Source organism: Musa acuminata, chromosome BXJ1-3 (genome assembly GCF_036884655.1).
Source record: "Musa acuminata AAA Group cultivar baxijiao chromosome BXJ1-3, Cavendish_Baxijiao_AAA, whole genome shotgun sequence".
In the NCBI taxonomy this organism is placed as follows: Eukaryota; Viridiplantae; Streptophyta; class Magnoliopsida; order Zingiberales; family Musaceae; genus Musa; species Musa acuminata.
This window is the reverse complement of record NC_088329.1, coordinates 36,357,154-36,385,039: the sequence shown is the minus strand read 5'-3', so window position 1 is coordinate 36,385,039 and position 27,886 is coordinate 36,357,154. Positions and strand designations below refer to the sequence as shown.

The window sequence follows — 27,886 nt, the reverse complement described above, 5'->3', positions numbered from 1 at the left end:
ACAATTCATCACATACAAGTAAAAAAAGTATGGACAATAAATGTAATATCTCAATATTTTGATTGGTTCAAACTCAATAAAAAAATTAATGAATGGATTATCTTGTGGGGAATGGTATCAAATCTGCCTCCATTTTATCCTAAGCTGTATAAAACTCCAAGATATCATTCTCTATTTGTGGTAAGAATTTAAACCTACATTGTTCACATTTCTTTGTCATAATCAGATCCAAGAGAAGTCCATTGCAAAAGGTTTTCGACCATAATATAATTAGGGTTTCAATTTACTCATCCATCAAGGCATTATCCCTAATAGAACTATGGTACATCCTAAATATTAGCAGTAACTTTATCTGGGACATGCATGAAGCATTGCAAAGTTGACAGTACGAGTCCCTCTATTCTAACAAAAAACCAGGAGAAACTTTCAGATCAGAACTGATACGTGCAGTATAGAAAGAGTAATTGAACAACACATGCAAGTTCATCACCATTTAGAAGACGAAAGAACAAAGACAAACTACATCTCTCGGCCATTTAATTCAGTGGTAATGGGTACTATGATATGACTAAAACAGATGACCATAAAATGAAGTACATGCAAGCAGTTGAAAGCCAATCCATAGTGTACGAACCTGTAACTCAGGAGATTGCAAACACTGCTTTCTGACTAATTATTGCAACATCTTATGACGATGAATTACTTCATTCTGATTTCGTGTAGATTCTGACAGCAACAGCCAGTCCCAAGATTGCTAGTGGAACCAAAAACTGAAGGAGCTTGATGATGAACTCGGATGTCTTGTCCTGGTTGTAGTGAGGTTGATTGGGGGCGGTGTATTTGACTTTCTCAGGGATCGTTGCCGTGTCAATCTCCCCGATGTAGTACTCATCCATCATTGCTCTTGCAGTGGTGCTATGCCCAACATCTTCAAAATCATCGGTTGCATCTTTCCCTAACAAAGAAAAAACATGTCCAAGATTGAAAGTCATGGAATGACGATGCTGTATGGAGAAATGGATAACATAAAATATATTTACCAGTCGATGACAATAAAACATCATCTCCCCCAGGGTGATCTTCCAAGAATTTGGTAACATCATAAACCTGCAAAGACAAATTTATCAAAACCAAGAACATACCACACGAGAAACTTCTGAAAATGATAGTTGATTAAGCAACACTATTAATGGCCTTTTGAGAACAAGAAAACCAGCTATACACAAACCACCGACAAATGAAGTGATTAATATTTTTGATGCTATTGCCTAGTAAACTCTACTCAGAAAGCAGGGGTTAAAGACTTCACATCCTTTAAAAGTTTCCATTTGTGCTACGTGGGAGCATTTTTAGTGTAGCCAACAAATTTTTGTGTTTAAACTACAAGGAGAAAGAGCTAAGCAGATTCACCATTGCAACTCTTAAAAAAAGGCTAAAATTTCCCCATTCATTTTTCTTTAGTAACAATTATATCAACAGAGAATTATGTATGTAAAACTGAGAGCAGGCACTTCTTCAACATAGACATATCCAACTGGCTTATTAACTTTAATTTTTTGCTGAGTGTACAATGATTAATTAAATAGAAAGAAGCATATTGGTTCCACAAAAAGTCTTTACGACAAAGAAGAGAGCATTTGGTACAGAATTAACATCGTTAAGGAAGCATATCAATGTATGTGTAATCCTGGGAGTCTCATTTAAGTGATTGTTTTATCTCTCATTACATAGTAAAGAAGAACAAAAGTAAATAAAGAACTTAATAAATAATGACTATAAAGTGACTATTCATAACATAATCCTCCGTTTAGATGCCGAATTATAGGTCTGAGTCTAGATTGACAAAAAAAAAGTAAAGCCCGATAACCAAGCAACAATATCGAATGTCAAGACTAATGGTCCATTGGTAATTTAGTTTATGTTGCTCCAAGTACTAATTCACAACATTACATTGCAGGAATTATCTCAAGGTAAGGAAAAAAAGAAAAGAGGGCTAGAAGATTGTCATGGTATCACTACTCCATAAAAGATTCAGTGATGACTATAACCAATCCCCTATCATACTAAAATATTTAAATTCCCAAAGAATCAAATATAAAGAAAAGCACATTTAGATAGAAGGAAGCTCCTCTTATGTATCCCAGGACATCAAAATGCCAATATAAAGAAATAAGTTGGTGGCATTTTCCTTAATGGAAGCAAATTATGAAGACCAAAAAGGCATTGATTTCATCATATCATCTCAGAAGTGATATGGATGGAAAAGTAGTACTATTGTCCATCAATTAATGAATCTCTCGTTGTTACAAATCCCAATGACAGAGCAGCTTTTTTTATTTATCAGCTCACTACTTAACTATTTGTGAGAAAGGCAAAGTTCATACTTTTCTAAGATTTCTAGAATTTTTCTATGAAACTCTTCAAAGCAACTCTATTAAAAGCATTGCCTCACTTTTTGCAAGTATCTCTTACTAACACCAAAAAACATAAATTTACTTTTCAAACCCACAACTTTGTTAGCCATCCTCATCATTCTTTCCTTATTGCAGAATTATCTGCAATAGGAACGATTTGTTTATAGGAAAGAAAATCAAAGTGGATAAAAATACTTAAATTTTGTGATGCAAAGATGAATCAAACACATCTGACCTAGAGCATGTGATCCTTGATCTATATGAGAATACCATTCGTTATCTCCTTGGATTAAAACACCAACAATAAAATGGCAGATATCAAGCTACAATCAGTATTAGTCGTTCTGACTTTGCCCATGATGCTAATCAAGAATTAAGAAGATGTGAAGAAATAACTTATAATGCTAATCCTGTAATTTAGGAACAAAAAGCAATACCAGTCACTGATAATTACAATATTTCTATAAAGATTCTAACGATTTTTTCAGAGGACACTGAGACAAACATCTTTGCAACTCTAACCTCAAAATGTTCTATAATGGAGAAAAAGGAAAGCATGGAAAGGGGATTTGCACAATTTCGTTGGTGAAAAGAATTACATAACATATCTGTTAATAAGGATCCTCTAATGGATTGGAAAGTGAAACCTATACGAGACAACTCTAAAGATATTGGAATTGCTACGAGATAGATGGGACGATAGTTAAAATATTCATCCTAGAAATGCATATTTGATGCTATGCTTTCAAGCTATATAAAGCATTAACAGAGAAGCCATCCAATATAAGATGACTAAATTATTAGACGAAGTTACACAATGATGACAACAATGACAAGAGAAGGCAGAGAATCCTACTTATTTTTCATGGGTTACATGGATCCTTTCCCTGCATTCAAAAATGTCGAAGGTAATATCACTAGTAAAACTACAGTTCATTATGAGTTGAATGTATATGCTTCAAATTATAGAACTACACACATATCTCTCTAGCCCCTTGATTAACCCCATATACAAAGATGAAATAAATTATAGGATAATTTCAAAATGTATTCACCTCCCTTGCGTAGAGATGAAGATACAAGGGGGAAAAAAAAATCAAATTTCAGTAAATATATTTCATCTTTGAACAGATTTTAATCAAATTAAAAAATATCTCATTAGTCAAAAGACTTCATAAAGAAAGAAATTTGATCTCACGCCTAACATTCACTTCTTTCCTATTTCATAAATTGCTTTTTTCCTCTTGTCCCTTTATCATGATACCAAAAAAGAATCTCAATTCTCACTAGATCTCATCAAATCTTATAGGGAAATTTCTAAATGTTACCGATAAGGATTTGTCCTCTGAAAAGTGGACAATGTTAGTGGTCTTTCTTCTCAGGCAACTATTGAGTATATAAGTATCCACAACTATTGATGACCGCTTCCATGTGTAGAGTCAAAAACACATCCCAAGGTTACATCAATGCTTCTGCAGTCACAAACATATTTGGAAAAACCAGTGATTGAAAAAGGCGCTCGGGCGCTCGTCTAGGCGCTCGGGCGAGGCGAGGCGAGGCCCGAGCGCCTCGCTAATCTCCCAGGCGACACGCTTCAAACAGGCGCCGCCTAGGCGCTCGCCCGAGCCTAGGCGTTGGGCGCTTCGGGCGAGCGCCTGGGTAAACCAAGACGACCGAACCAGGATTTTAGGTCTGGTTCGGTCCTGGTTCGGTTGGTTAGTTGGTTCAATCGAACCAACTAAACCGAAATAACCCTTACCCAACCTTAACCCTTACCCAACCCTAACCCACTGCCACTGCCACTCTCGATCCCGATCCCGATCTCGCTGCTCGCCGTTGTCGCTACTCGCAAACGCTGCCGTTGTCGCCGCTCGCGCCTCCCGCTGCTCGTCGCTCCTGCTCCCGCTGCCGTTGTCGCTGCTCGCAAACACTGCCTCTGTCGCCGCTCGTGCCTCCCGCTGCTCGTCGCTCCAGCTCCCGCTGCCGCTGCTCGCCGCTGCCGCTGTCGCTGCTCGCAAACGCTATCGCTGTCGCCGCTCGCGCCTCCCGCTGCTCGTCGCTCCCGCTCCCTTTCCCGCTGTCGTTGCTCGCCGCCGCTTCCTTGTTTCTCAATCAGCAGACTCAGTATACAGTATACTGTTAATATTAAGTTTATTTGAAATGATTAATTTTCAATACTGTTAATAGATTTTCTTAATTTAATAGCATATTTTTATTTAAAATTTTAAATAATTATATTTATTAATTATATTATATATTTTTATATTTTAGCGCCTCGCTTTGCTCGGGCGAGCGCCTCGGGCGTTTTTGGACCTTGGCGCCTAGCGCTTTTTAAATCACCGGGAAAAACTTTGAGCTCACAGACCATGCATGCATCAAAATTCTCCCCAAATCTTGTTTCAATGCTGGATTTGGTTCATGTGCTACAACTTTGCGTTCTGATACTTCCATGGCAACTGATACTGGAGAAAAGCAAAACCACGTGGCACACATTCTTTGTAGTTTTTATCTTCTTATTGTTAAATGGTTCATTGACCACGATCAGGTCTCATTTCTACCACACTTCTTGGGTCAAATAAGTGTCAATATACTGAAAATTTTCTCAAAAATACCAGATCTCATTTGTCAATCTTCTTATGTCATTCACGTGACTCTGTATTGGCAGAAAGATATGTTGGAAGGATGAGTATGATAAATAGAATTGGCTATCATCTGGGTTAGATAAACATGACCAGTTCCCACATATCATCAAATAAAGACGAAAGCAAGCTTCCTAAGTGAGTGAATAATGTGTACTCAGGAAAATCCATGCCCTATGTTCCCACAGACAGACATGAGACATGTAATTCGGGTGGTTGGAAACTTTAAGTAGAACAATAAGTCGACTATAGCCGATAGTTGTTTTAGGAAAACCTGGACAAACTACTACGATTTTAGAAAAACATTTTTCAGATAATTTGTCGAATTGTGCATGTCGCAGGGGCATCGCCAATCTTCTCTGGATCGTTCCAGGCGTGCTTCTCTCCGAAGTTTCCAAATATTAGCCCAACATCTAAATCTGCGACTAACTATAAGCACAGCAATTCTAAGTCAAAACGATGGCATGATCCGAAAGGCCAAGGTCCGAAGGCCGTACACTTTGCAGACAAGCAGGCAGACGAATCCAGACGTCACCGGATCCAAAAAGAAAGGAGAAAAAGTGATCAGATCTGGGGAGGATCGAAGGGATCCAATAGGAGAGATGAATACCGACCTTGCCGTTGACGACGAGCCAACAGTCCTGGGGGGTGTTGTGCGCCGAGACCTCGGCCAAGGTGTAGACCTTCGCATCGCTCCCCATCTCTCTCTCTCCCTCGCTCGAACTTGATCTGAGACGCGGAGAGACCGATGCAGAAGACAGATCCGAAGAAGGGGATGGGGAGGGTTTGGTGGGCACGGCGGTGGGTGAACACACTTCTCTTATTATATCCATCAATTTGACTATTGATTGGTTTTCTTTGGAAATACAGACAACCTACCCAAAAATTTACCCGACCAACCCCCATCTCAAATGAGGTGTGAGCCCCACCGTTCTCATCTCCTGATTTATCCTCGTAAATTTGCCGATATATATATATATATATATATATATATATATATATATATATATATATATATATATATATATATATATATATATATATATATATGGGTAATTTTTTGAAAAACCCCCATCTCAAAGGGAAAACTCTAAAAAAATATTTTAAAAATTACCCATATATATATATATATATATGGGTAATTTTTTGAAAAAATAAAATATTTTTTTAGAGTTTTCCCTTTTTTTCTTTTCGATGGTTTTATCCTTGCCTTTGTCCTTTATCTTTATCCTTAGACCTTTGGACGTTGTTTCCTTATTATTTTCGTCTTATTATTGATCACTTACGACTTATTGCTCTTATCACTATTGCTTTACTATCATTTTTATCCTTGTCATCATCTTGACGAAGGGAGGAGGGCACATGGAGCTCCTGACCCTTTATTATTTTCATTATCCTTGTGATCGATCTTGGTAAAACAAATTATAAACGAGAATAACGATAATCTATTCCCTCATGTTTTCGAAAGGAGTTAAAAGAATTTGAGATAAATACGACTCAATTTATTACCACTATTATAAGTCAATGAATCTCCTTATCATAATTTACAATGGTTTATCGATAGCATGATTCACATTATTGTTTAATCCCCGCACGCCATGAAATAAAAACTCAAAAATAATTTTTATCCCTTTTTTTTCTGTGGCTTTTTTCATGCAATGGGCGACTATTTATTCTTAGAATATTCCACCTCGAGAAGGAATCTTCTGGACGGTTGAGCTAACGCGTGTCAGGTTCTTTTACACTTTCCACCCTCGGTTTTCTATATTTAAATTAATGTGATTATTCATAACGTTTGACGTATTTACTATATGCAAACATATGCATTTACACCCCTCGTCGTTTTTAGTTTGTTTTCGAGGTCCAATATCTTCGGGCGACTTCTTGACGCTTACGCGGTGGATTGAATCGCAAGTTTCCTCAAGACCCCAATTTGGGCACCATAAAAATTAGGGCTTTCTTTCTTCGTTACTCCACCGCGCACCGCTTGTCAAGCGAAATCGATCCCGTACTCTGTCTGCCTCACGTTTTCTTGCCCCCTTCTTCTTCGTCGGTTCCTTCCCCTCCCCCACAGGATCCCTCACCTACCAATCTACCCTCCCCTCCCCTCCCCTCGCCTCCGCTCCCCTCTCCGGGCAGCTCCAATCGTCACATGGCTCTTCCCTTATGCGATCGAGTTGATCCCATCGTTTCCAGCTGCTTCCTCGCGATTCTCTCCTCCCAGACGTCTATAGCCCTCGAATCCCGCTGTTGTTTTGGTGTTCTCGTCGCTTCGATTCGGAACCGTCGCTAACAGGCCCCGATTCTGACGTTTTAGAGCTTTCGCCATGGGGAAGAGTAAGCGTTTCTGTCCATTCTCGGTGTTGTATGTTGATATGCGAAAAGATTGAATCTCTGATTTAGATCGGGAAGTTTGTTCGAATAGGAATTGTTTGAATCGAGTATAGGTTATACGAGGATTTACAAATTTGGTTTTGATGGAGATCTTGATCTTGCAGATCACCGGCGCAAGGCAGGTGGTGATCAGTTTGACAGCAGTGATGCCGACAGCGTGAGTTCCGTTTCGACCGGCTTGTCGGAGCTAACGCTAGGTAATGAGACCGAATACGTGAACTCTCAGGAGTTCGAGCTGGAGAAGTATATTGATGCTCTCTACGAAAAGCGGTACCTATATATCCTCTCTTTCATTAAGTCTTCCATGGTCAACAACTTCCTTGATTTCCTTCCTTTTTTCAGTTATCCTTCTTTCTTCTTTTACCTTTTATTTCTTACCGCCGTTGGAATATCATTTCCTTGGTGCAAATTTATATTGATGACGGTAACCTTTACTACGTTCTTTTAATATAGATTACTTTTGTAATTTGTATAGTTACTACGTTTGCTATCAGCACATCAAAGGAGAGAAAGTTTTCTTGATAGTTCACGGTTCAGTTTAGGCTAATGTTTCCTATACCACCCGCCATCCATTCTTGATATGGTGGCCTATGCATTTGGAGTTCATTGACAAAACATATAATTAATACTTGGTTATGGTTTCAAGCAAACTCTTAGAATATATCTCTGAGAGAATATTTATAGGTGACTGTCTTTTTAAAAAATGGTTACTGGTATGCAAATGAAAAATGAAATATTCTATTTGATCTGATTTAGATATTAGAGAAGTTATGGTGAATGATTAATTTTGATCCAAAAATAAGGTGAGTCCTGAACAATGATGGTAATGAAATGCATGGTAATGAAATGCATTTTAATGGTTTAAGAACATTGGCATTTACTCTTTTGTGCTGCTTTGTTTGCACAAACCAAAAAATAGCTTTATGTCATATCAAGAATAATTGTGTGGAAAGTGGCTAGTCGTGTTTGGTATATTTATTGTATTCAATATTGCTGACTATGTAGAAATTTACAAAGAACCTTCTGCTGCTTATAAAAATCTGGACATGTTCTACTGATAGTCTATTGATCTCTCAAAATTCTTAGGGAAAAAGTGGAAGTGTCTGATTCCTTGAATTAGGTTGAAACTACTTTACCTTGGTTTTTGCTGTGTGAAGTTTCTGAAGAGAGGAACCTCTACAAATTCTTTTTCTTGCTTGGACCTGGAACATTTATATGCTTCTAGAATGAAGTTGCATTTTTGAATTTATTTTATTCACATATTCAAAGATGTATTTTAGTTGTTGTGTAGTATTTTATGTTTCTACTCGGTAGCACTTTCATTATGCTGATAGGCAGTTTTACTTTAATGCTGAGATTTTCTAAGTAGAGTTAAACTGATATGGCTTCCCTGTTTCGTGACAAAGGGGATCAACAAGAGAGAAGGCTTTGTCTGGGCTTGTCGATGCTTTTGAAGGGCATGTTCTTCATATATTTGTTGAAAACAAGTGAGTTCTTTTTCTGAGGCTTTATTGTGATGCTAATTTAACTATAGTATAGCTGACAATTATTTGGCCGGATACTTGCTTTATCAGGTTCCTAGTTACCTGATATTTACAAGTTTAAGTCCATGTCTCATCTATCTCCGTTATCACTCAAATACAGCAACAATAATAATGACAACAACAAAGCCTTAAAGTCCCAACTATTTTGGATCGGCTACATGAATCTTTTTATGCCATTGGGTCCATTATTACTCGAATCTGCATAACAAATTCTATAGCTGGTGCGAACTTTATGGACTGAACTTATAATGCACTTGTGATGCTTTGATCTATAATAATGTCGACTTCATCTACTCAATATTTTAAATTGGTTATCTGAAGTGCATGTTGATACCTCTGAGTTGTCTAATACATCTTTATGGCTTTCTTACGGTTGTTGCAGATATATTACATTATTAAGTCAGTATATTAATTCAATCAAGAGGGGTTCTACAAAGGAGGCTTGTTTAGCTTCTCGTGCCATTGGTACTATTTAGTCCTTCACAAACTATGCATTTGACATTTGTCTAGCTTCTGGTTATGTAACTTGTGTTTTTGTTTGAAGGATTGCTTGCCATTACCATTGGTGCCGGAAATAATGCCCATGAGTTGATGGAGGAATCAGTATCACAGTTGTCTCAGGCACTTATAACTGGGTCTGATGCACTCAAGAAATCATCTGTATGATCTAGTTTGAAGTTTTTAAATTGTAGCTGTCTCTCCGGTTCTTTTCTAATTAACATACTTCCTGTTTTCTGAATCTATCATCTTCTATTGTAGGTATTGGATTGCCTAGCTGTTGTAACTTTTATAGGTGCAAACGATTTGTCTGAAACTGAATTGTCACTGAAAACCATGTGGCAAGTGATATATCCAAAATCAGGTCCTAATGTATGTGAGCTTGTTGTTGATTAAGAAAATTATTTGAGTTGAACGCATTCTTTTACTAAATTCATAGTATTATTCTACGAATCTGGTATGCTGTGTATAAAGATTCACAATATTTCTTTCTTCTATGTTCAGGTTGCGCCAGTCAAAAAACTTCCGCCCGCCGTACTGGCAGCGGCGGTATCTGCATGGTCATTTCTTTTCACAACCATCGGCAGTTGGAGAATCAACCCTGATAAGTGGAAGGAGTATGTGGAAGTGGAAACTGAACTCTAGTTTGTTGTTCTTACTTTTACTAGTTGGAGTTTAGAACATATTTTGTCAATCTGTCCAGGCCAATTATGTTCCTTTCCACTCTGCTAGAAGATAATGACCGTTCTGTTCGCATTGCTGCTGGGGAAGCAATAGCAATTTTCTTTGAGTTAGGGATATTGGACCAGAATGATCATGTTGAAATTGACGGAGTTGACCATGAAGATTCAAAACGTGGAGTGTTTGGATATATGCAATCCATGAAGGCTAAGATATTGTATAAAGCAAATGAACTCTCTGTTGAAGCTGGAGGTAAAGGAACTGACAAAAAAAATCTCAATGATCAGCGGGACTTATTTCAGAAAATCTTAGATTATGTTCAGGTACACTCTCTGCATTGATGCAATATGTCTTTAGTTCACTATATCAACGGATCTATTTTTTTGAAACTAGTATCTTCATTGCAGACCGGTGAATGTCCAGAAATATCATTGAAGATATTGAACAAGCATAGCTTCCTCAGGGCCTCAACATGGACCCAAATAATACAAGTACTTGCTTTTCCTCGTGTTGTGAGTTTTACTAGTACAAAGATGTAATTCCTGATACTGATTGTTTACTTGCTGGACAGCTGAACTTTTTGAAGCGTTTTCTTGGGAAAGGTTTTCTGAAGCATGCCCAGGTTACAAGTCTAGCCTGTTTAAACTCATAGCCTCCAAGATAGTTGATAACCGTTTTATTTGTAACTTATCTGTCTTTGATTTTTATTCAAACATTTTTTGTTAATGCAGGATAATGAATTGCTTCATGATATTTTTGATTTTGCACCAGATAAGTCAAGAAATCTATCAAGAATAGAAAAGGTGAGTTGCTGGCTCTCGTGAGCACTTATGATTCTCTTTCCAGTGAATTGTGTTTCCTATTATGTAAACCTGCATATTTTTTCTATTTTTATAAACAGTGTTGTTAAAATGTCTTAAGTTTGCCTTTCCTTTTTTTTTATTTGGATGTCTATATAATTTTCAAAATCTTGCATTATGTAGTTGGAAAAATGAGAAGTTCCAGCATGATATTTTCTTGCTGAAGCAGCATGTCGAAAAATCTCTGACTTTGGTTCTGAAGTCAATAATACTATAATTGGAATGGGGATTTTGACACTGAAATTTTGATCACCTGTGTCATATCACATAACATGATTTTCACTTTGATTGACTTGCACCTGCTGTGAACTGTTATTTATGTCATTCTTTGTACATACATCACAATATGAAAATGTTAAAAGTGATGAATCCAGAGTACTGCTGATTGTATGTGATATATATTTTTCGCTTTCTCATGTTTTGGATGGCAATACTCATGGACATAGGTTATATAATTTTGACAGCTCTATGCTATTTGCAAATTAATCAGTATGTGTGTAAGAATGTGTTCCATTAACTCGTCAGATTTTGCTTGTGCAGAAGATCTCTAGGTCAGAAGGTGAAAAAGGAAGGACCCAGAAGATGAACAAGGATCGTAAGTTGGCTCGGGTACGATTTGCTGTGATATTCAAGCCTTTCTTCTTTGCAGAAATTTGCAGAACTTATGATTCATCGGTTTGCCTCAAATTTTGTTAAAAGTTATGCTTCATTCTTGCAAATCAATGCTTATCCTTAACCGTGCAATATGTGCAGGAAAGGAAACAATGCCAGTTTCTCCCTCAAGAGGAGTAGCGAGGTCGCAATTTGAAGTCTCCTCACTCCTGCAGACTTATTTGATTTCTATCTTTTATCATTGTTTGAAAACAGAATGTAGTGAGTCGCTGCACCGGTATTGGTTGACAGACGTATACTCCATTCAAAGGAACTTGTTTTCTGTTAGTGCCATGTGATCTTTTACTCGGTCACATTTCGTCTTTCGTCACCAGAGTTATGTTTCTCAATCATTAATTGTGACTCGAGCAAGCCACTTAAAATGAGCTTTTGTGCATCTTCATGACGACTTATGTGGAAAGTTTGCTTCTTATGACTCGGATTTTAATATCGCAATACCTGTGCTTTCAGTTAATACAGTTTGTTGTTCTCTAATGAAATAGATCCTAATTTTTAGCAGTTAAGCAGGATGACGTGTGGTTGTGCTACATTTTTTTTGTTGGTTGAATGACTGTTACTGTTCGTTGTTGATGTAAGGTTCTGTCTCTGGCTTTAAGCGACTTTACACACGGACGGCAGCGCTATGAACTCGTGTGATGGCTCTAAGAAAGGCGGACCATAACACTTTAGAGATGAGCACGGCATTGACATCAACTAACGGCACTATATTATCCCTTGGTGGCGGAAAGAAAGGAATCAGAACATTCTTTACATGATGATAAGCATGCTATTGACCTCAAATATGCCCACAGAGTATTCGCCTGAAGCAGTGGCTTATGTCATCTGCATCCTAAACCGGTGCACAGGAGAATATGTTGGTAATAGATTCCATTTTGAGAGATTGTTCTTTAGAGTTGAAAGGTTCAATCTGTCCTTTCTCAAGGCTATTCTTTGGAGAAGGTTCTCTTTGGGCGAGATAACCAGACAAAATTAGATGGCAAAAAATCCTAATAAAAACCTTCCTTCTGTATCAGAGCCAGGTTTCGATCCTGGGACCTGTGGGTTATGGGCCCACCACGCTTCCGCTGCGCCACTCTGATTCTTGTAATAAGATTACGTAACTAATTATATAATAAATTAGCTGAGTCTATTTATACTTTGCTTTCTCCAGGAAGTGGAGGAGAGCTCCGTGCTTGTGCTCCTCCATCGGCATGACGTCGTTGTCGCCAAAACAGACGATCGGAGGCTTACAGGTATGGGGTTCGAATTTAATTTTAATGTAATTATGCATCATCTTGTATATAGGCTGGAGCGGAGAATGCAGGCGCGGGTGCGGGTGAGTTTGATTTGTCCCACGGTGACGGTGGTGGTGGTGGTGGTGGTGCTTCGGCTGAGGAGACGGACAGCCTCGCGTGGGTCGACGGCGAGGCACCGTCGGCGGCCGCGCTCGGGACTGACTTCACTAAATCCTTGTTCTCAAGGCCTTTAAATTAAAACCAAGAAATCTCATTTTAACTTTTACTCTACGATATAAATAATAGCAGTGGCGATATTAATATTGCCACATGGCTGATTATTGAATGTACAACTCATGTCTTTTATTGGATATATCTACGACATAATTTTTATAGGATTTAGTACATTCTGAATCGAATGGGTTTAATATTTTCTCCACATGATAAAGCATGGAAGAAAACATCTATTAACTCCGAATCAATGTTCTAATCTAACAATCAGAACTTGTATCAACACTATCCATCGGATTTTGTAAGATAGGGTGATTTCATGAAAATTCTACTGTTGATGCGGAGGTCTTAAATGACAAGAATCACCACCAAAAACATAAGATCCTAAGCCTTTCTCTGATCCTGAAAGCACAACTCTTGACTCTTCTTGTGTAGAAGATCAACCCATAGCAATCATTCGATATTTTGGGATTTACACGAGGCTACCCAATATTTATGGAAATACAATTAAAAGGTATATTATGTACAATTAAAAGGTATATTATGCAAATACAAAAAAAATATTTATATTCTGCACGTCAAAATTTTGAAACCGGACTCCGTTTCCTCTGTTGACTTCGCGCTTCCCAAGCACGCTTCTGGATGCTTCTCGATGCTTCCCAAAAACGCGACTCCATTTCCTCTGTTTACTCCACCATGCTTCCCGGAGGACCAACGTAAAGCCCATCGGCGTACGATGGCAACAGACTTCGATCTCTTATCCCCGAAAGTTTCCTTTCGCCACCACATACTCGTCCCGGAGAAGAACTACGAGGAGGAGATGGTCGGCTTCCCCCTTCTTCTTTCTTCGTCTCCTCGCCCTCGTACTCCTTTTCGGAGGCCTCGGTAGCGACGCTATTCTTCTCACGCTGTTGCATCGCCTCTTTCTTTATGTTTGTTCGAGAATTCGTTTGTTTGCGCTTCCCCTGCCTGTCTCTGAGCTTTTCCTTCACCGATGTTGCGGCTATAGACATCTCGATCTAGACGGTCGTCGTTCCAAACGCGACCATGGAAGGTGATCGGCGTGGTATCCCAAATATCGGAACCTCACCCTGTAGAGAGAGATAGGGAAGAGAGATTTCTTGGCGGTGAAGGGGATTCATCGATACGTCGTATCCGTACCCCTTTCTGCTCCTCGGCTTGGATGAGTCTTATCTCAATCGGAGGTTAGTCATGGCAAGGGTAGGAACCTCGGTTTGAGACGGACTCGACCTCGGAGGCTCGGAGTCTCCATCCAACAGTTCAATATTTGTCTTATAATATGTTGCTAATTTGAGTGTTTTTTTCTTCTTGTAGATCTTTTGCTGTAACTGAGTCATCTGATATGCAGTTCCTTTTTTACTGAAAAATGGCTAAATAATGTTCAATTGGATACTGAAAGATGACCAAATGATAGGTTTTTTTCTGAATCCTCATTTCTCAAAGTGACATAGACAACATCATTAGTCCTATTTCCTTTCGTTTGATTGATTCAGATGCTTCTGCAGGTGCTCTGGGGGATCACTTTTAAACTGTGGAATCTGTCTTGATGGCTAAATCTATTGAAACCAAGTAAGCTTTGCATTTATGCTTAAGTTTGGAACCATATTTTTTATGGATTTACAGCTGACATTCTTTTAATGTCTTATATAAGCTGGAAAATGAGAAATATTTGTCTCCGTAACGAGCTTGAAATTGTATCCAATGGATGGTTCACCTTCTAGTTGTCATTAGCCCTAATTACTACTTATTGTCATCTTGTCCTTTAGGGTAGTCCCAATCATTTGTAAGTGTCTCATGCTCCAAAGATCCAAATACTCAATTAAGTGGACAACTCCATTCTAAGGCATTTTAGATTGGCTGCAAAGGTCAAATAGACAGTATGGGCATAAAAGGATCTAGTTGTTTGAACTAGGTGCAAACAATTAGCTTAGATAAGACTTAAAACAATTAATGTACCAAATCAATCCACTTACCAAGGGTTGAAGGTTCGAAGCCTCATCCGATATACTCTTTTCGAAACCTCATCTGACATATTCTTGAAAGTGCTAGCTAGTTTAGCTAGTACTTAAAATCCTAAGTTCAAGATTCACATTCGATAATGTCAATACTTAAAAAGTCTCTATACTCATCTAATTGTGTAAGACTTGGCTTTTAGACTTCTAGAATTGATAGAATCTAATTTTACATGAAAAGATTGATCGAGCCGATTATGGATCGATCAATCTGAAATATGATTGGTTGTTGAGATCTGGAAACACTCCGTTTCATAGGAAATCTATTGTATTTGGTTATACTCAGTCCAATTGTTTGTTGGATTGCTTTTTATCAAGCTTGCAATGCTTGGTTGGCTTTTTATATTCAAGCTAATTTATTTGGCTTCAACCAATTACCATCGTATCATGTTGATTCCAACTTATTCTAGTGGTTTCTAGCTTTGATTCAGCTAATCGAACAGTTCTGACTCACTTACAACAGATCTCTGATCAGTTAGTTTCAATGAGTTCTAAAAGGATTTTACCAGTTTTGGTTGATTTAAACATCCCAAAAAGCAAATTTCATCTTTTCAGGCCAGTTTCAGATCCCTTCCTCGACCATGTTTAGATTCCTTCCTCCCTCAATCATGTGATCTCAAGGTTGTAGCCACGTATTGATCTGCCCTTAATGTTTATGTCCAAATTGATGTTTCCTTTTTCTTGATGGAAAAATGATGGTGGTGGTTTTTGAAATTAAGCCTCTTTGTGGTTCAAGTTCAGCTACAGCAACGCCTACCAAAAGAACCGTTGATTGTTGAAAGGATAATGAATGTAAAAGTGTTTGGTTCTTGAGAGAGACGGAAGGACATTAAGGAATGATACAAGTTATTTTTAATGGTTTATTAAGAATGATTGAATCTAAAATGTAATCTTGTTTTGTTCTGGTGAGACTGAAGGACATTAAGGAATGGTAAAGCCACATTTAGTGGTTCGTTAAGAATGAGCGAATCTAAAAAATAATCTGTATTTGATGTTGAAAAAAATATTGGAAAAATTATATCAGAGCCAGGTTTCGATCCTGGGACCTGTGGGTTATGGGCCCACCACGCTTCCGCTGCGCCACTCTGATGAAGCGAATGAATAAATCTAGATATATTTATTCATTTAATGTTGAATGAACTATCAGGAGAAAGTATCAGAGCCAGGTTTCGATCCTGGGACCTGTGGGTTATGGGCCCACCACGCTTCCGCTGCGCCACTCTGATGAAGCGAATGAATAAATCTAGATATATTTATTCATTTAATGTTGAATGAACTATCAGGAGAAAGTATCAGAGCCAGGTTTCGATCCTGGGACCTGTGGGTTATGGGCCCACCACGCTTCCGCTGCGCCACTCTGATGAATCTTGATGGTTAAAGAGTAAATATTTTTAAATAAATTCTTTCGTTTAATGTTGAATGAACCACAAAGTAGAAAATATCAGAGCCAGGTTTCGATCCTGGGACCTGTGGGTTATGGGCCCACCACGCTTCCGCTGCGCCACTCTGATTCTTGCTTAAATTTCTTCAGTTTATCTTATTTATTATAATAATATTATCTTTTGTATGCTTCTCTAAAATTGGTTCTAGGAGTAATAATGCTTGCAAGCCCATGGGTTCATTCAAGTTGATATTGCCTCAACCCAACCAAATAAATTCATCCGTTTGGTTGGCTATTGAGCTAAGTGCGGAAAATTTTGGACTTGTTTGAGTTAATTCAAAACGGAACAATTTCTTGTATTTATTTTTTATATAATAAATAATTTAATTTTTTCATAGATATAGGTAAAGAGTCATCGAACCATAATAAATCTTATGTTAACATCTTCATATATTTTTCATCATTGATCTTTGGATTTTAAACTTGTTAAAATTTATTATCTTGAAAACAAGATAATTGTTTTAATTGTTCAATTTCATTATCTGTCTTTGAATTTTTCCTTGTGTGAATAATTTTTTATTATTGGTAATGCAGGAAAATGAACTGCTTGATGATATTCTCGATTTTGCAAGAGATGGGGTAAAAAGTCTCTCACGAACAGAAAAGGTGAGTTTCTATTTAATTTTCATAGTCACTTTGATTGTCTTTCAAGTGAATTATGTTTCATATTATGATGCTCGACCTACAAGGCATTGGTACAAGGTTATGCATGTTTTAGATTGAAAGTTTTCTAATTATGATAAAAGATCATTGGTATGTTAAATAACCATACAAATAAGTGTACTGCATTGCCCTCACACGGAATTTATTGCATGCGTTTGTTACTATTGAGAGGATAGCAAAGGAAAAAAAAAAAAAATTGAGATCAAACCATAAAATGAAAAAAATTGGAAGCTTTTCTCTATATCAAAGCCAAATTTTGGTCCATCATCGGATTCTTATGACTAATTTATATAAATTATTCTTAAATAAATAATTTTATATAAGATTGATAGATGCCAAAAGTTTCGGCATCGGTTGTGTGTATCTTCTTACGATGAGCATGAAATATTAATGTGTTCCTAATCACCAGTTTGAGCGAGGAACTAAGCATCACTTTGCATTACATCTCTTTTATGATTCTTGTACGTGCTGTGCTCGATGTTTATTTGGCGAACCAGTAGAAACTGGACCATGTAAAAATCCTTCGTTTTTTTTTCATGTTTTATTGAATTGTCATTTTGCTTTTCTAGAGGTGATTGTCACTAAGCCCTGAAGCTCTTCTTAGTGTCGACCATAAAAATTAAAAATATTGGAAGCATTTCTCTCTCTAATATCAGAGCCAGGTTTCGATCCTGGGACCTGTGGGTTATGGGCCCACCACGCTTCCGCTGCGCCACTCTGATTCTTGTGAGATTTGGGGTAACTTATTTATTTATCTACAGAGCTAAGAACTCGAATGACAATGCTAGATGGCAAAGTTTCTGCACCAGTTGTATTCATATCTTCCTATGATGAGCATCGAATATTAATGTGTTCTTATGCACCAGTTTGAGCTAGAAACCAAGCATCGCTTTGCATTACATCTCTCTTTGTGATTCTTGTAGGTGCTGTACTCGAAGTTTATTTGGTGAACCAGTAGAAACTCTTTTCCCATATTTTTATTGATGTCATTTTGCTTTTTCTGGAGGTGATTGTCACCAAGTCCTGAGGCTCTTAGTGTCATGGTTCACCATATCTTCAACTTATTCATGTTAAGCATGAATCTTATGATTACAATGTAGATTCTTTATGATTTGATTAAAAGTAAATAAATCTTATTAATACGGACTAGAACTAGAGATACTTATATTGGATTTTGCATTTGATTGGATTGATATTCATGGACTCGCAAGATATTTGACAGCAGCGTGTATTCATTTCCATTATGTGCATTATCTCCTGCAGTCATATCTGCAGTTGGATGGAGCAGCCCAAGGTTTCTGTATGTACAAAGTTCATGTTCATGATAGCTTGACAATTTGTCGAGTTGTTTTGCATTGTCTTGCTTTTTTGTTTTCTTGACAGTGAAATCTATGGAAAACTAGAGGTGCATGACCTGAGAAAGAGCACCTTCCTCAGATCACACAACCTATATGTTCATGAGCAACATTCACACACCCTCTAGTGTATAATAATATTTGCACTTGATAAGTTATCGTTTATCATCGATCAATAAGAGGGCAATGGAGGAATTACTCTCGGGTGGGCTCATACGATTTCTCCTATAGGGTTTGATCCAAAAGATATATCTGAGGATTAAGGATTGAGGATAACTCTGAGGATTAAAAATATTTATTAGCAATCATACTAATTGTTGGTGAACAAATGTGTCGTGGCTGACGAGTCAGCACGGTCTGATCCACGGGTTAATGTCGGGAATCTTCTGTCGGCTGACCTGGATGTCGAGGTCGATCAGGCCCTCACGATGGGGTGCTGACCAGCGTTCCTTAGTGTGCTGATTCGGGCGCTATGTATGTCGGGCTGCGTCTCTCCTTCTCTAGGGTGGTTGGTAGCTCGTCTTCGTGAGGTGGCCGCGCCCTCGGGAAGGAGTGCTGGTTGGCGTTGGTCGGGATCCGGACCGATTGGCTGCTCTCCTTCGTGCACTGGATGGCGGTTCTTGGGTGGTTGATAGCTCGTCTTTGTAAGGTGGTCGCATTTTCCTATAAAAATGGCCCTCGTCGAGATCACCCGATGAGGCCCCTCCAACGAGCAAGTCAATAGAGTGATCAATTGATTTTTCTCCCCCCCCGGTCAGATGTTGGCTAGAGGTCTTTATATTACTGTACGTGGGTCGATCGTACGCAGGTTGGCGTGGTGGATGTGTCGAGCAGTGCCTTAGTACGGATTCTGACTTGGCGTGTCTTGGGGGCGACGATGTCTCGGGGTTCCCGAGGCCGAGCAGTGCCTTAGTATGGATTCTGACCTGGCATGTTTTGGGGGCCAAAATATGTTGTATCACTTCTCCCTCCCCCTCCAAGGCATGCCGTAGGGTCCTTAAAGGGCCAGGCGGCATTCCTTGGTCGGAGTGAGGTTGATTGCTCATGAGAGGAAGTTGGATTAACTCGTCGTGGGGCGATGCTTCGGGCAGCATTGACTCTATCGATCGGGTGACGAGGGTCTAATGAGGTAAAACCGACATGTCGACACCGATGTGGTGAAACCGACATGTCATAGGTCGGATAACGGGTTTGGCACGACCCGGAGTTACGATTGTCGAGATGCGATTGGGGCGTGGCTTAGGCGTTGGATTGGTCGAGGTGCACTGAGGCATGGCTCGGGCATTGGATTGGCCGAGATGCATGGCTCGGACGCTGGATTTGGCCGAGATGTGACTTGGACGTTGGATGGCCAAGATGCATGGCTCGGACGTTGGATTTGGTCGAGATGCGTGGCTCAGGCGTTAGATGGCCGATGTGCGTGGCTCGGACGTTGGATTTGGCCGAGATGCGACTTGGGCGTTGGGTGGCCGAGGTGCATGGCTCGGACGTTGGATTTGGTCGAGATGTGACTCGGGCATTGGATGGCTGAGGTGCGTAGCTCAGACACTGGATTTGGTCGAGATGCGTGGCTCGGATGCTGGATTTGGTCGAGATGCGACTCGGACATTGATGGTCGAGGTGCATGGCTCAGACGCTGGATTTGGTCAAGATGCGACTCGGGCGTTGGATGGCCGAGGTGCGTGGCTCGGATGCTGGATGTGGCCGAGATGCGACTCGTCTTCGTGCTAGGATAGCGCGAGCAGGGTGGCCATGGAAGGCCTAGGTTACGCGCACGCGAGGAAGTTCTGCTCAAACTCCCCAATGAGTTGGTCGAAGGATGAGACCAAGGATTGGCATAGCCGGCTGAACCATGCTCATGCCAGTCCCCTTAGAGTGGTTGGAAATGCCTGGCACATCAATGCATCGGAGGTGCCAGAGAGAGCCATCTGAGCCTGGAATGTGGAGACGTGCTCCGTGGGATCGGAGCTGCCGTCATATGTCTCCAATGTCGGCAGCCTAAAGTTGAGAGGTACCGACTTGTCCTATACTTCCTAAGTGAAAGTGGACCCGCCCGAGCTGCCTTCGTTGGACTCGCCCCGTGATTTTCGAAACTCACGCTAGAGTGCGTCCATACGTTGGTTGACCCTGGACAATTGGGCCCTAAGCGAGTCGTCCGCCGAGTCGGATGATACGGTGTCAGGCTCGAAGTGGGGTAGTGTGACTCGGCAGGGTGCGGGTATGCTCTGCTCGGGCGGACCTCTAGAGTCCATCGTTTGGTCTCGGGCTTCTCCCATCCCAACCTGCTCCCTGCTCGACCTCTGTCGGGTCGGGTCAATCGAGGGAGCTGCTAGCTGCACGATCTGGGAAATGAGCAGGACGAGCATCTGCATCATCCCTACCATCGCTTGTACTTGCTTGGTCAGGCTGAGGAACACCTCGGGCGACATGGCCGAGGGTCCCGTGGTAAGTCCGAGTCGTTGAACGGGTGCCAGTAGCGATCTGGCGTCGAGGCCGGGATCCCCCCATCTCGAAGGACGGGGAGGGGCTGATCTCCGAGCCCGATAGAAGGGTGAATGACCGGTAGTTCTCCCTCGGGAAGAGCTCTCGCGAGATGCTCCTATGACATGGCCCTCCTTCTAGCGCTAAAATGTTGGTGAACAAATGTGCCGTGGCTGACGAGTTAGCATGGCCTAGTCCAAGAGTCAATGTCGGGAGTCTTCTGTCGGTTGAGCTAGATGCCGAGGTCGACCAGGCCCTCACGACGGGGTGCTGATCAGCATTCCTTAGTGTGTTGATCCGGGCGCTATATATGCCGAGCTGTGTCTCTCCTTCTCCGGGGTGGTTGGCAGCTCGTCTTCGTGAGGTGGCCGCGCTCTTGGGAAGGAGTGCTGGTTGGCATTGGTCAGGATTTGAACCGATTGGCTGCTCTCCTTCGTGCACTGGATGGCAGTTCCCGGGTGGTTGACAGCTCGTCTTCGTGAGGTGGTCGCGTTTTCCTAAAAAAATGGCCCTCGTCGGGATCACCCAACGAGGCCCCTCCGACGAGCAAGTCAGTGGAGTGATCAATTGATTTTTCTCCTCCCCGGCCAGATATTGGCTATAGGTCTTTATATTACTGTACGTCGGTCGGTCGTACACAGGTTGACATGGTGAACGTGTCGAGCAGTGTCTTAGTACGGATTTTGACTTGGCGTGTCTTGGGGGCGGCATCGTCTCGAGGTTCCCGAGGCCGAGCAGTGCCTTAGTACGAATTATGACCTGACGTGTCTTGGGTGCCAAAATATGTCGTATCACTAATTAAACACAAGTCTCTTCATGTTATTAAAAAGAAAAAAACTCCCGGAAGCAATCTTTGAAATACAGCCATTTTGACAAAGTGGTCAAGTGTATAAATATGGAAAATGAATCTTTTGCTATGCTCTGCACTACATGATAAAATGATAGAATGAAGAGTAAAATTGTAAAGGTAAAGAAGAATGGACATCTTAATTAGTATCATATAATGTCTATTTATATATGGTGAAAGAGAAGATTTTTCTCAACTGAGCAGCGAGATTTCCTTCCTCGTGCAGTTGAGAAAATCTCATTTGCTATGAAGTTGAGGAGATATCTTTGTTATCATGCCCCCGCAAGATCGAATTCCTATCAAGGATACCGATCTTGGACCGATGCAACAAATATAGTTTGCGGGCTAGAGACTTCGTGAGTGAGTCTGCTAGTTGATCAGTTGTATGAACATGAGAGACACGAAGTTGACATTTGACAACTTGATCTCGTACGAAGTGAAAGTCGATGGCAATATGTTTCATGCGTGAGTGGAATACTGGATTGACGCATAGGTAGGTAGCTCCAACATTATTACAATAGATTATAGGAGTAAGGGTAGAGCTGATTTTTAGTTCTTTGAGGAGATTTGTAACCCAATTGAGTTCAGCAGTAGCGGTAGTGATGACATGATATTAAGCTTTAGTTGTAGACCAGGCGACTGTCTTTTACTTCTTAGAACTCCAACTGATTGGATTAGACCCAAAAAAGATGACATACCCTGACATGAGGTTTTATCATTAAAGTTTCTCACCCAATCAGCATCAGCAAAGATAGAGATGAAGTGGAGTGTGTTTGCGGAGAAAGAGACCATGATTGAGGGTCCCTTTAAGATACCGTAAAATTCGTTTAACCACAGACCAATGCATAGCAGAAAGCTAGTGCATGTATTGAGATAGTTTATTGACTACAAATAAGATATCTAGACGAGTAAGAGCCAGGTACTCTAAGGAGCCAAGTACTTGACAGTATTGAGTCGAGTCTGTAGGATGGCTGCCATCACATAATTTGAGTGATTCACTAGTAGAGAGAAGAGTTGCAACCTCTTTAGCATCATGTATATTTGTTTTTAACAATAAGTCTTGAATATACTTTCTTTGTGATAGGAGGAGACCTGATGATGTAAATGTTGCTTCCATTCCCAAAAAGTAGCTTAGGGGTCCTAAATCTTTAAGGGAGAATCGATCAGCCAATTGCTTTAAAAATGTCTGAATCTCCATGGGGTTATTGCTTATGACAATAATAACATCTACATATACTAGAAGATATATTGTATTCTCATTTTGTTGTCGTAGGAATAAAGAGGTATCAGACTTAGAGTTGATGAAACCGGTTGATATTAGAAATGATCCAAGTTCAGTATACCAAGCTCTTTGAGCATGACGAAGTCCATAAATGGCTTTTCATAGTTTGTAGACATGTCTCAGATACTGATGATGAATGAAGCCGGGGGTTACTACATAAAGACATCTTCAGTTCGAGCCCCCTATAAAAAGGGTATTATTAACATCCAGTTGATGTAAGTGCCAGCCCCTAGAGATGGCCAAACTTAGAATAAGCCGAATTGTTATAGGTTTAACTACGGGGCTGAAAGTCTTTGTGAAATCAACTCTAGGTCGTTGATGAAACCCTTTGGCAACTAAACGAGCTTTGTATCTAGCAACAGACCCGTTTGGGTTCCGCTTAATTCGAAAGACTCATTTACACCCGATGATATTTTGTGTAGGATGAAAAGGCACAAGAGTCCATGTAGAGTTATGGAGTAGGGCATCATATTCTTCACATATGGCTTTACGCTAGTGTGGAGATTTTTGAGCTTAAGTGATTGTGGTAGGTTCACTGGTCTCAGGAAAGGATTGTATGAGAGCATGTAGGTCGAGAACCTGACGTGGTTTAAAGATACCACTTTTTAAGCGTGTTGTCATTGGATGCCTAGGAGCTGTAGGCTGTGGTATTGGTATGAGTGGTGGAGAGGCATTGACATGGGTTAGGTTGGGCTAAGATACATCAGTGGCACTAGGTAAAGAAGGTTGTTGTGTTTCTGAGGATATGACACCAGTAGTGAGTGAGATTTGTGAAGAAGGAAGAGGAGAAGTAATGGAGAGAGTGAGGAGCGGTTGAACCGGGAGAACAAAAGAGTGTGGATCTTTAGGAAAGGGATTGGAAGGTGAGGTGAGAGGTTCATTTGAGGGGATCGATGGTATACTCCACTGATATATATTTGTTAGAGTAACTTGCATGGTAGGAGACTCATGGTTTTGAAATGGAAAGGCAGACTCTACAAAGATAACATGGCGGGAAATAAAGACTTTTTGAGTTTTCGGATCGTAGCATCGAAAGACATTATGTGCAAGAGAATATCCTATGAAAATGTAAGGCTTAGATCTTGGTGTGATCTTGTGTGGTGTATAGGGATGTAGCCATGGAAAACATAAATAATCAAATATTCTGAGTTTGTGAAGATTAGGGGATTTGAAAAATAGTTTTTCAAATGGTAATTGATATTGGAGGACTAGAGTGAGTATACGATTAATAAGGTAGACGACAGTTTGTAAAGCTGCAGACTAAAAAGTTGCTGGCATAGAAGCTTGATGTAGAAGTGTGAGACTAGTTTCTACGATATATCGATGTTTGCGTTCAGTAGAGCCAACTAGTTGAGGAGTGTGTGAGGGTGACTTAAGGTGTTGGATGCCACAGGTTGAGAGGTAGGATGTGAGGGCTTGATATTCACCTCCACCATCAGAGTAGACTATTTTAATGGTAGATTGGAAGAAGTTTTCGACCAGCTTTTTAAAGTTGGTGAAGATTGATGAAACTTTTGATTTATGACGGAGAGGGTATATCCATGTGTACTTAGTAAAATAATCTACAAAAATGATATAAAATCTAAACTTATCAAAGGAAGTGATAGGAGCAGGGCCCCAAACATCAGTATAAATAATTTCAAATGGTGTAGAACATGATACGGAGAAAGTGCCAAAAGGAAGTCTATGACTTTTATTACTAAGACAAGCATCACAATAAGTGATAATACTTGTATTTTTAAGAGTAGAAAGAGAATAATGAGAAAGTAATTTATTTTGGATAGAGAGTGAGGGATGAACGAGACGACAATGCCACACATCAATTGGAGCTGCAACTGAGGAGTAGACAATGAGTTATTTTATTTGTGGAACTAATGGCCATTTATAAACATTGTCTTTACTCTGGCCTTGGACCAAGGATGCCCCTGTGCTCAAATCATTAACAAGAAAAGAGTTAGAAAAGAATTTAATGGAGGTATTATTTTGTTTGCAAAATTGAGAAACGGAAATGAGATTTTGTTTAATGTGAGGTGCACACAAAACATCATTGAGTGTAAAACTTGTGATAGGTGAATCAAGCATTGTGGAACCAGTATGAGTAATAGGAATTCCTTTACTATCACCAATGATGATGTCTTTATTTCCACTGTAGTTATTGTGGATGGACAAGTTCTACAGATCAGAGGTGATGTGGTGGGATGCGTCAAAGTCCACGATCCAATTTTGATCATTAGTGTTTGGAGTAGTTGTGAGATTTGCTTAAGGATAATATGATTGAGCAGGAAGTTTAGATCGAGATCGACAGACCTTTGTAGAGTGACCGACTTTATCATATAGTTGGCACATCACTCTTTGTTGGTGGTGAGGGTGCCAGGATTGTTGAGGAGTGAAGTAGCCACCTTGGGTGTTGTGATTGGAATATTGATGATGTTAAGGAGGTATGGTTTGTTTGGAGCTCATAGGTTTAGGAGGTATCTTGTTCAAATCTTTGTTAATTGTCTTGTTATACAGATTGCCCCTCCTCGTAGATTTTTGACTAACTTGAGCTATAATGGATGGTCCTGGCAATTTGTCTTCATGCTTTAGATATATCTCAAAGTCAGTCAGTTTGTCGTAGAGTTCTTTGAAAGACATTGGTGAGTCACGTGCCCGTATTACTGCTGCCAATTCCTTGTACTCATCGCCTAGGCCGTTGAGGATATGAACAGTAATTTCTTCATCACTGAGAGAATGACCTATCAATGCCAAGTTATCGATGATAATCTTTATGTTGTATAGATAATCACCAGTAGTACTTCCCTCTTGTTTAGTTTTCATGAGATTGGATAGGAGACTAAGCATATGAGTGCGTGAACTATTCGCCAGGGTGGTTTGCAACTTGCACCAGGCTTTGGCAGCAATGTCACATGAAGATATGAGTGGGGTGAGCGATCCAGTAACCGAGGCTTGAATTGCTTGGAGGATGAGACGATCCTAGCGTAACCATAATTTGTGGTCTGGATTTGATACTAGACTGGGTGCTCCTAGGATATTTAGCATTGCTGGTGGACAACGAAGGGAGCCATCGACATAGCCTAGAAGATCATAGCCAAATAGGAGTTTAGAGAATTGAGCACGCTAGGATGCGTAGTTGCCACCTTTGGATAATTTGAAGGGGATGAGGATTGCTACATTGATGGAAATAAGGCTTGTATATGAGAAAGTACTATGGTTCCCTGTAGGAACAATAATTGGAGCATCAGAGGTAGATTATAAGGACATATGGAAGATGTGTACCAATATGTGGGAGTAGGTAAAAGTTTGCAATGACAACAATGATCAGGGAAAAAGAAGTGGTGGTGCATATCAATGTCACTTGAGGTAGGTTATTGGCAAATGAGGTCTTTGTTGAAGAAGGAGGTTAGCTCTTTGCAAGACAGTTGCATATCTTTGAGCAATAGATCAGCAGTTAGGAATCTAGGCAGTAGAGTGTATAGTGCATCGCCGAAGATCACTATTGGACGTTGCGTAGCAGTGATGCAGTAATGCAGCAAGTGGCGTGGAAAGGTTCCAAATGCTGCTTGTCGGGGCTAAGGTGGAGTAGGATGAAGTGGTTGCTCCGATCACTGATCAGAGGCAACGGGAGAGAACTACAAAGATTGTCTTGTAATAGCAGAAAGGGATGGTAGGCTTGCACCTAGACAAGATCCTCTCCAGGACCAAGACGTGACCCGGTAGGAGCGTGTCCGTAGAAAGATCAAAACGTTGTTATATGATGTCACCGGAAGCAGGATGTTGCCGGAGTTGAGGACAATGGTGGCGGAGGCATTGGCAGGGCCCACACTCCACACTTCGTTTCCACCCTCCTCCTTAAGGGAGAGGCGATCGTCGCTGGTCAACTGCAGCATAGAAAGGTTCCAAATGCTGCTTGTCGAGGACAGCGGTTGGTGGACCAGACGATGGCTTTGGCAGTCGGTGGCATAGAATCCGAAGGCGAAGTCGCCGAAGGGAGAGAGCTAGGAGTTGGTCGATGGTGCCCAGCGAGAGGGTTTTGGCGACCAGGTCCACAAAGAGGGTTGCCCGATGGTCCAGCACGTGAAAGCTGAGCAAGTCTAGAGCGGAGGTTCAGTGACGGGGTGCGGGCAGCGATGGGAGGTGAGAGGTGAGAGGTGGGTGACTGCGGTGGCTTGAGTTTGTGCACGCAGCGATGATCCACGCGGTGCTATGCGTGGCGAGGTTGTACGTATACGCGAAAGAGAGTGTCGGATCGTTAAGTCCCGGTGTGCAGACTGTTGAGGGCACAGGTGTCCCCTTCGATCTCCTCAAGTCTACCGATTGATGGTAGATCAGTGAAGACTACCGCGATGAGGAAGATGAGGAATGACCGCGGAGCCTCATTTGGGAATGTGGCTGTAGTGGCAATGGTCACTGACCGGAGGCAGGGGCAAAGCCTCGCTTTTCTCACTGCTCTAATACCATGATAAAATGATAAAATAAATAATAAAATTATAAAGGTAAAAAAAATATATCTTAATTAATATCATATAATATCTATTTTTCTCACCTGAGTAATGAGATTTTCTTCCTCAGTTGAAAAAATCTCATCTAAAAATATCTCTATTATCATTATACAGGATTTGATACACAGGAAACTGTGA

General features: G+C 40.4%; 2 protein-coding genes, 1 long non-coding RNA gene and 5 other non-coding genes across 8 annotated transcripts; 2 read left to right on the top strand and 6 right to left on the bottom strand.

Moving 5' to 3' along the window:
• Positions 1-464: 464 nt before the first annotated feature.
• Positions 465-5,858, bottom strand: LOC135626814 (cytochrome b5-like). The gene is made up of 3 exons (XM_065132459.1): positions 5,668-5,858; positions 1,041-1,107; positions 465-955 (listed from the first exon to the last, which is right to left on the bottom strand). The coding sequence occupies exons 1-3, from the start codon at positions 5,752-5,754 to the stop codon at positions 705-707; spliced, it is 405 nt and encodes a 134-aa protein (XP_064988531.1). The 5' UTR covers positions 5,755-5,858; the 3' UTR covers positions 465-704.
• A 1,119-nt stretch (positions 5,859-6,977) lies between these two features.
• On the top strand, positions 6,978-12,087 carry LOC103979420 (uncharacterized). Its single transcript, XM_009395562.3, has 13 exons — positions 6,978-7,390; positions 7,552-7,717; positions 8,854-8,934; positions 9,374-9,456; positions 9,536-9,651; positions 9,751-9,861; positions 9,994-10,106; positions 10,193-10,493; positions 10,578-10,661; positions 10,742-10,792; positions 10,902-10,973; positions 11,571-11,639; positions 11,784-12,087. Exons 1-13 carry the CDS (start codon positions 7,381-7,383, stop codon positions 11,820-11,822), a joined length of 1,296 nt encoding a protein of 431 aa, XP_009393837.2. The 5' UTR covers positions 6,978-7,380; the 3' UTR covers positions 11,823-12,087.
• A 622-nt stretch (positions 12,088-12,709) lies between these two features.
• TRNAM-CAU (transfer RNA methionine (anticodon CAU)) lies at positions 12,710-12,781 on the bottom strand. The gene has a single exon. It is a non-coding gene; the product is annotated as a tRNA-Met (tRNA).
• A 1,085-nt stretch (positions 12,782-13,866) lies between these two features.
• Positions 13,867-15,014, top strand: LOC135637533 (uncharacterized). Its single transcript, XR_010496315.1, has 3 exons — positions 13,867-14,352; positions 14,483-14,582; positions 14,674-15,014. It is a non-coding gene; the product is annotated as an uncharacterized LOC135637533 (long non-coding RNA).
• Positions 15,015-16,198: 1,184 nt separating this feature from the next.
• Positions 16,199-16,270, bottom strand: TRNAM-CAU (transfer RNA methionine (anticodon CAU)). Its single transcript has one exon. It is a non-coding gene; the product is annotated as a tRNA-Met (tRNA).
• A 64-nt stretch (positions 16,271-16,334) lies between these two features.
• Positions 16,335-16,406, bottom strand: TRNAM-CAU (transfer RNA methionine (anticodon CAU)). The gene has a single exon. It is a non-coding gene; the product is annotated as a tRNA-Met (tRNA).
• A 64-nt stretch (positions 16,407-16,470) lies between these two features.
• TRNAM-CAU (transfer RNA methionine (anticodon CAU)) lies at positions 16,471-16,542 on the bottom strand. The gene has a single exon. It is a non-coding gene; the product is annotated as a tRNA-Met (tRNA).
• Positions 16,543-16,619: 77 nt separating this feature from the next.
• On the bottom strand, positions 16,620-16,691 carry TRNAM-CAU (transfer RNA methionine (anticodon CAU)). The gene has a single exon. It is a non-coding gene; the product is annotated as a tRNA-Met (tRNA).
• Between the last annotated feature and the right edge of the window lie 11,195 nt (positions 16,692-27,886).

Excerpts from the sequence above, each read along its gene's own strand:
- LOC135626814 (XM_065132459.1), bottom strand. The coding sequence starts at position 5,754 with ATGGGGAGCGATGCGAAGGTCTACACCTTGGCCGAGGTCTCGGCGCAC. Across the intron at positions 1,108-5,667 it reads GGCTCGTCGTCAACGGCAAG|GTTTATGATGTTACCAAATT; the intron begins GTCGGTATTCAT and ends TTGTCTTTGCAG. Across the intron at positions 956-1,040 it reads TGTTTTATTGTCATCGACTG|GGAAAGATGCAACCGATGAT; the intron begins GTAAATATATTT and ends TTTCTTTGTTAG.
- LOC103979420 (XM_009395562.3), top strand. Across the intron at positions 9,652-9,750 it reads ATGCACTCAAGAAATCATCT|GTATTGGATTGCCTAGCTGT; the intron begins GTATGATCTAGT and ends CTTCTATTGTAG. Across the intron at positions 10,974-11,570 it reads ATCTATCAAGAATAGAAAAG|AAGATCTCTAGGTCAGAAGG; the intron begins GTGAGTTGCTGG and ends TTGCTTGTGCAG.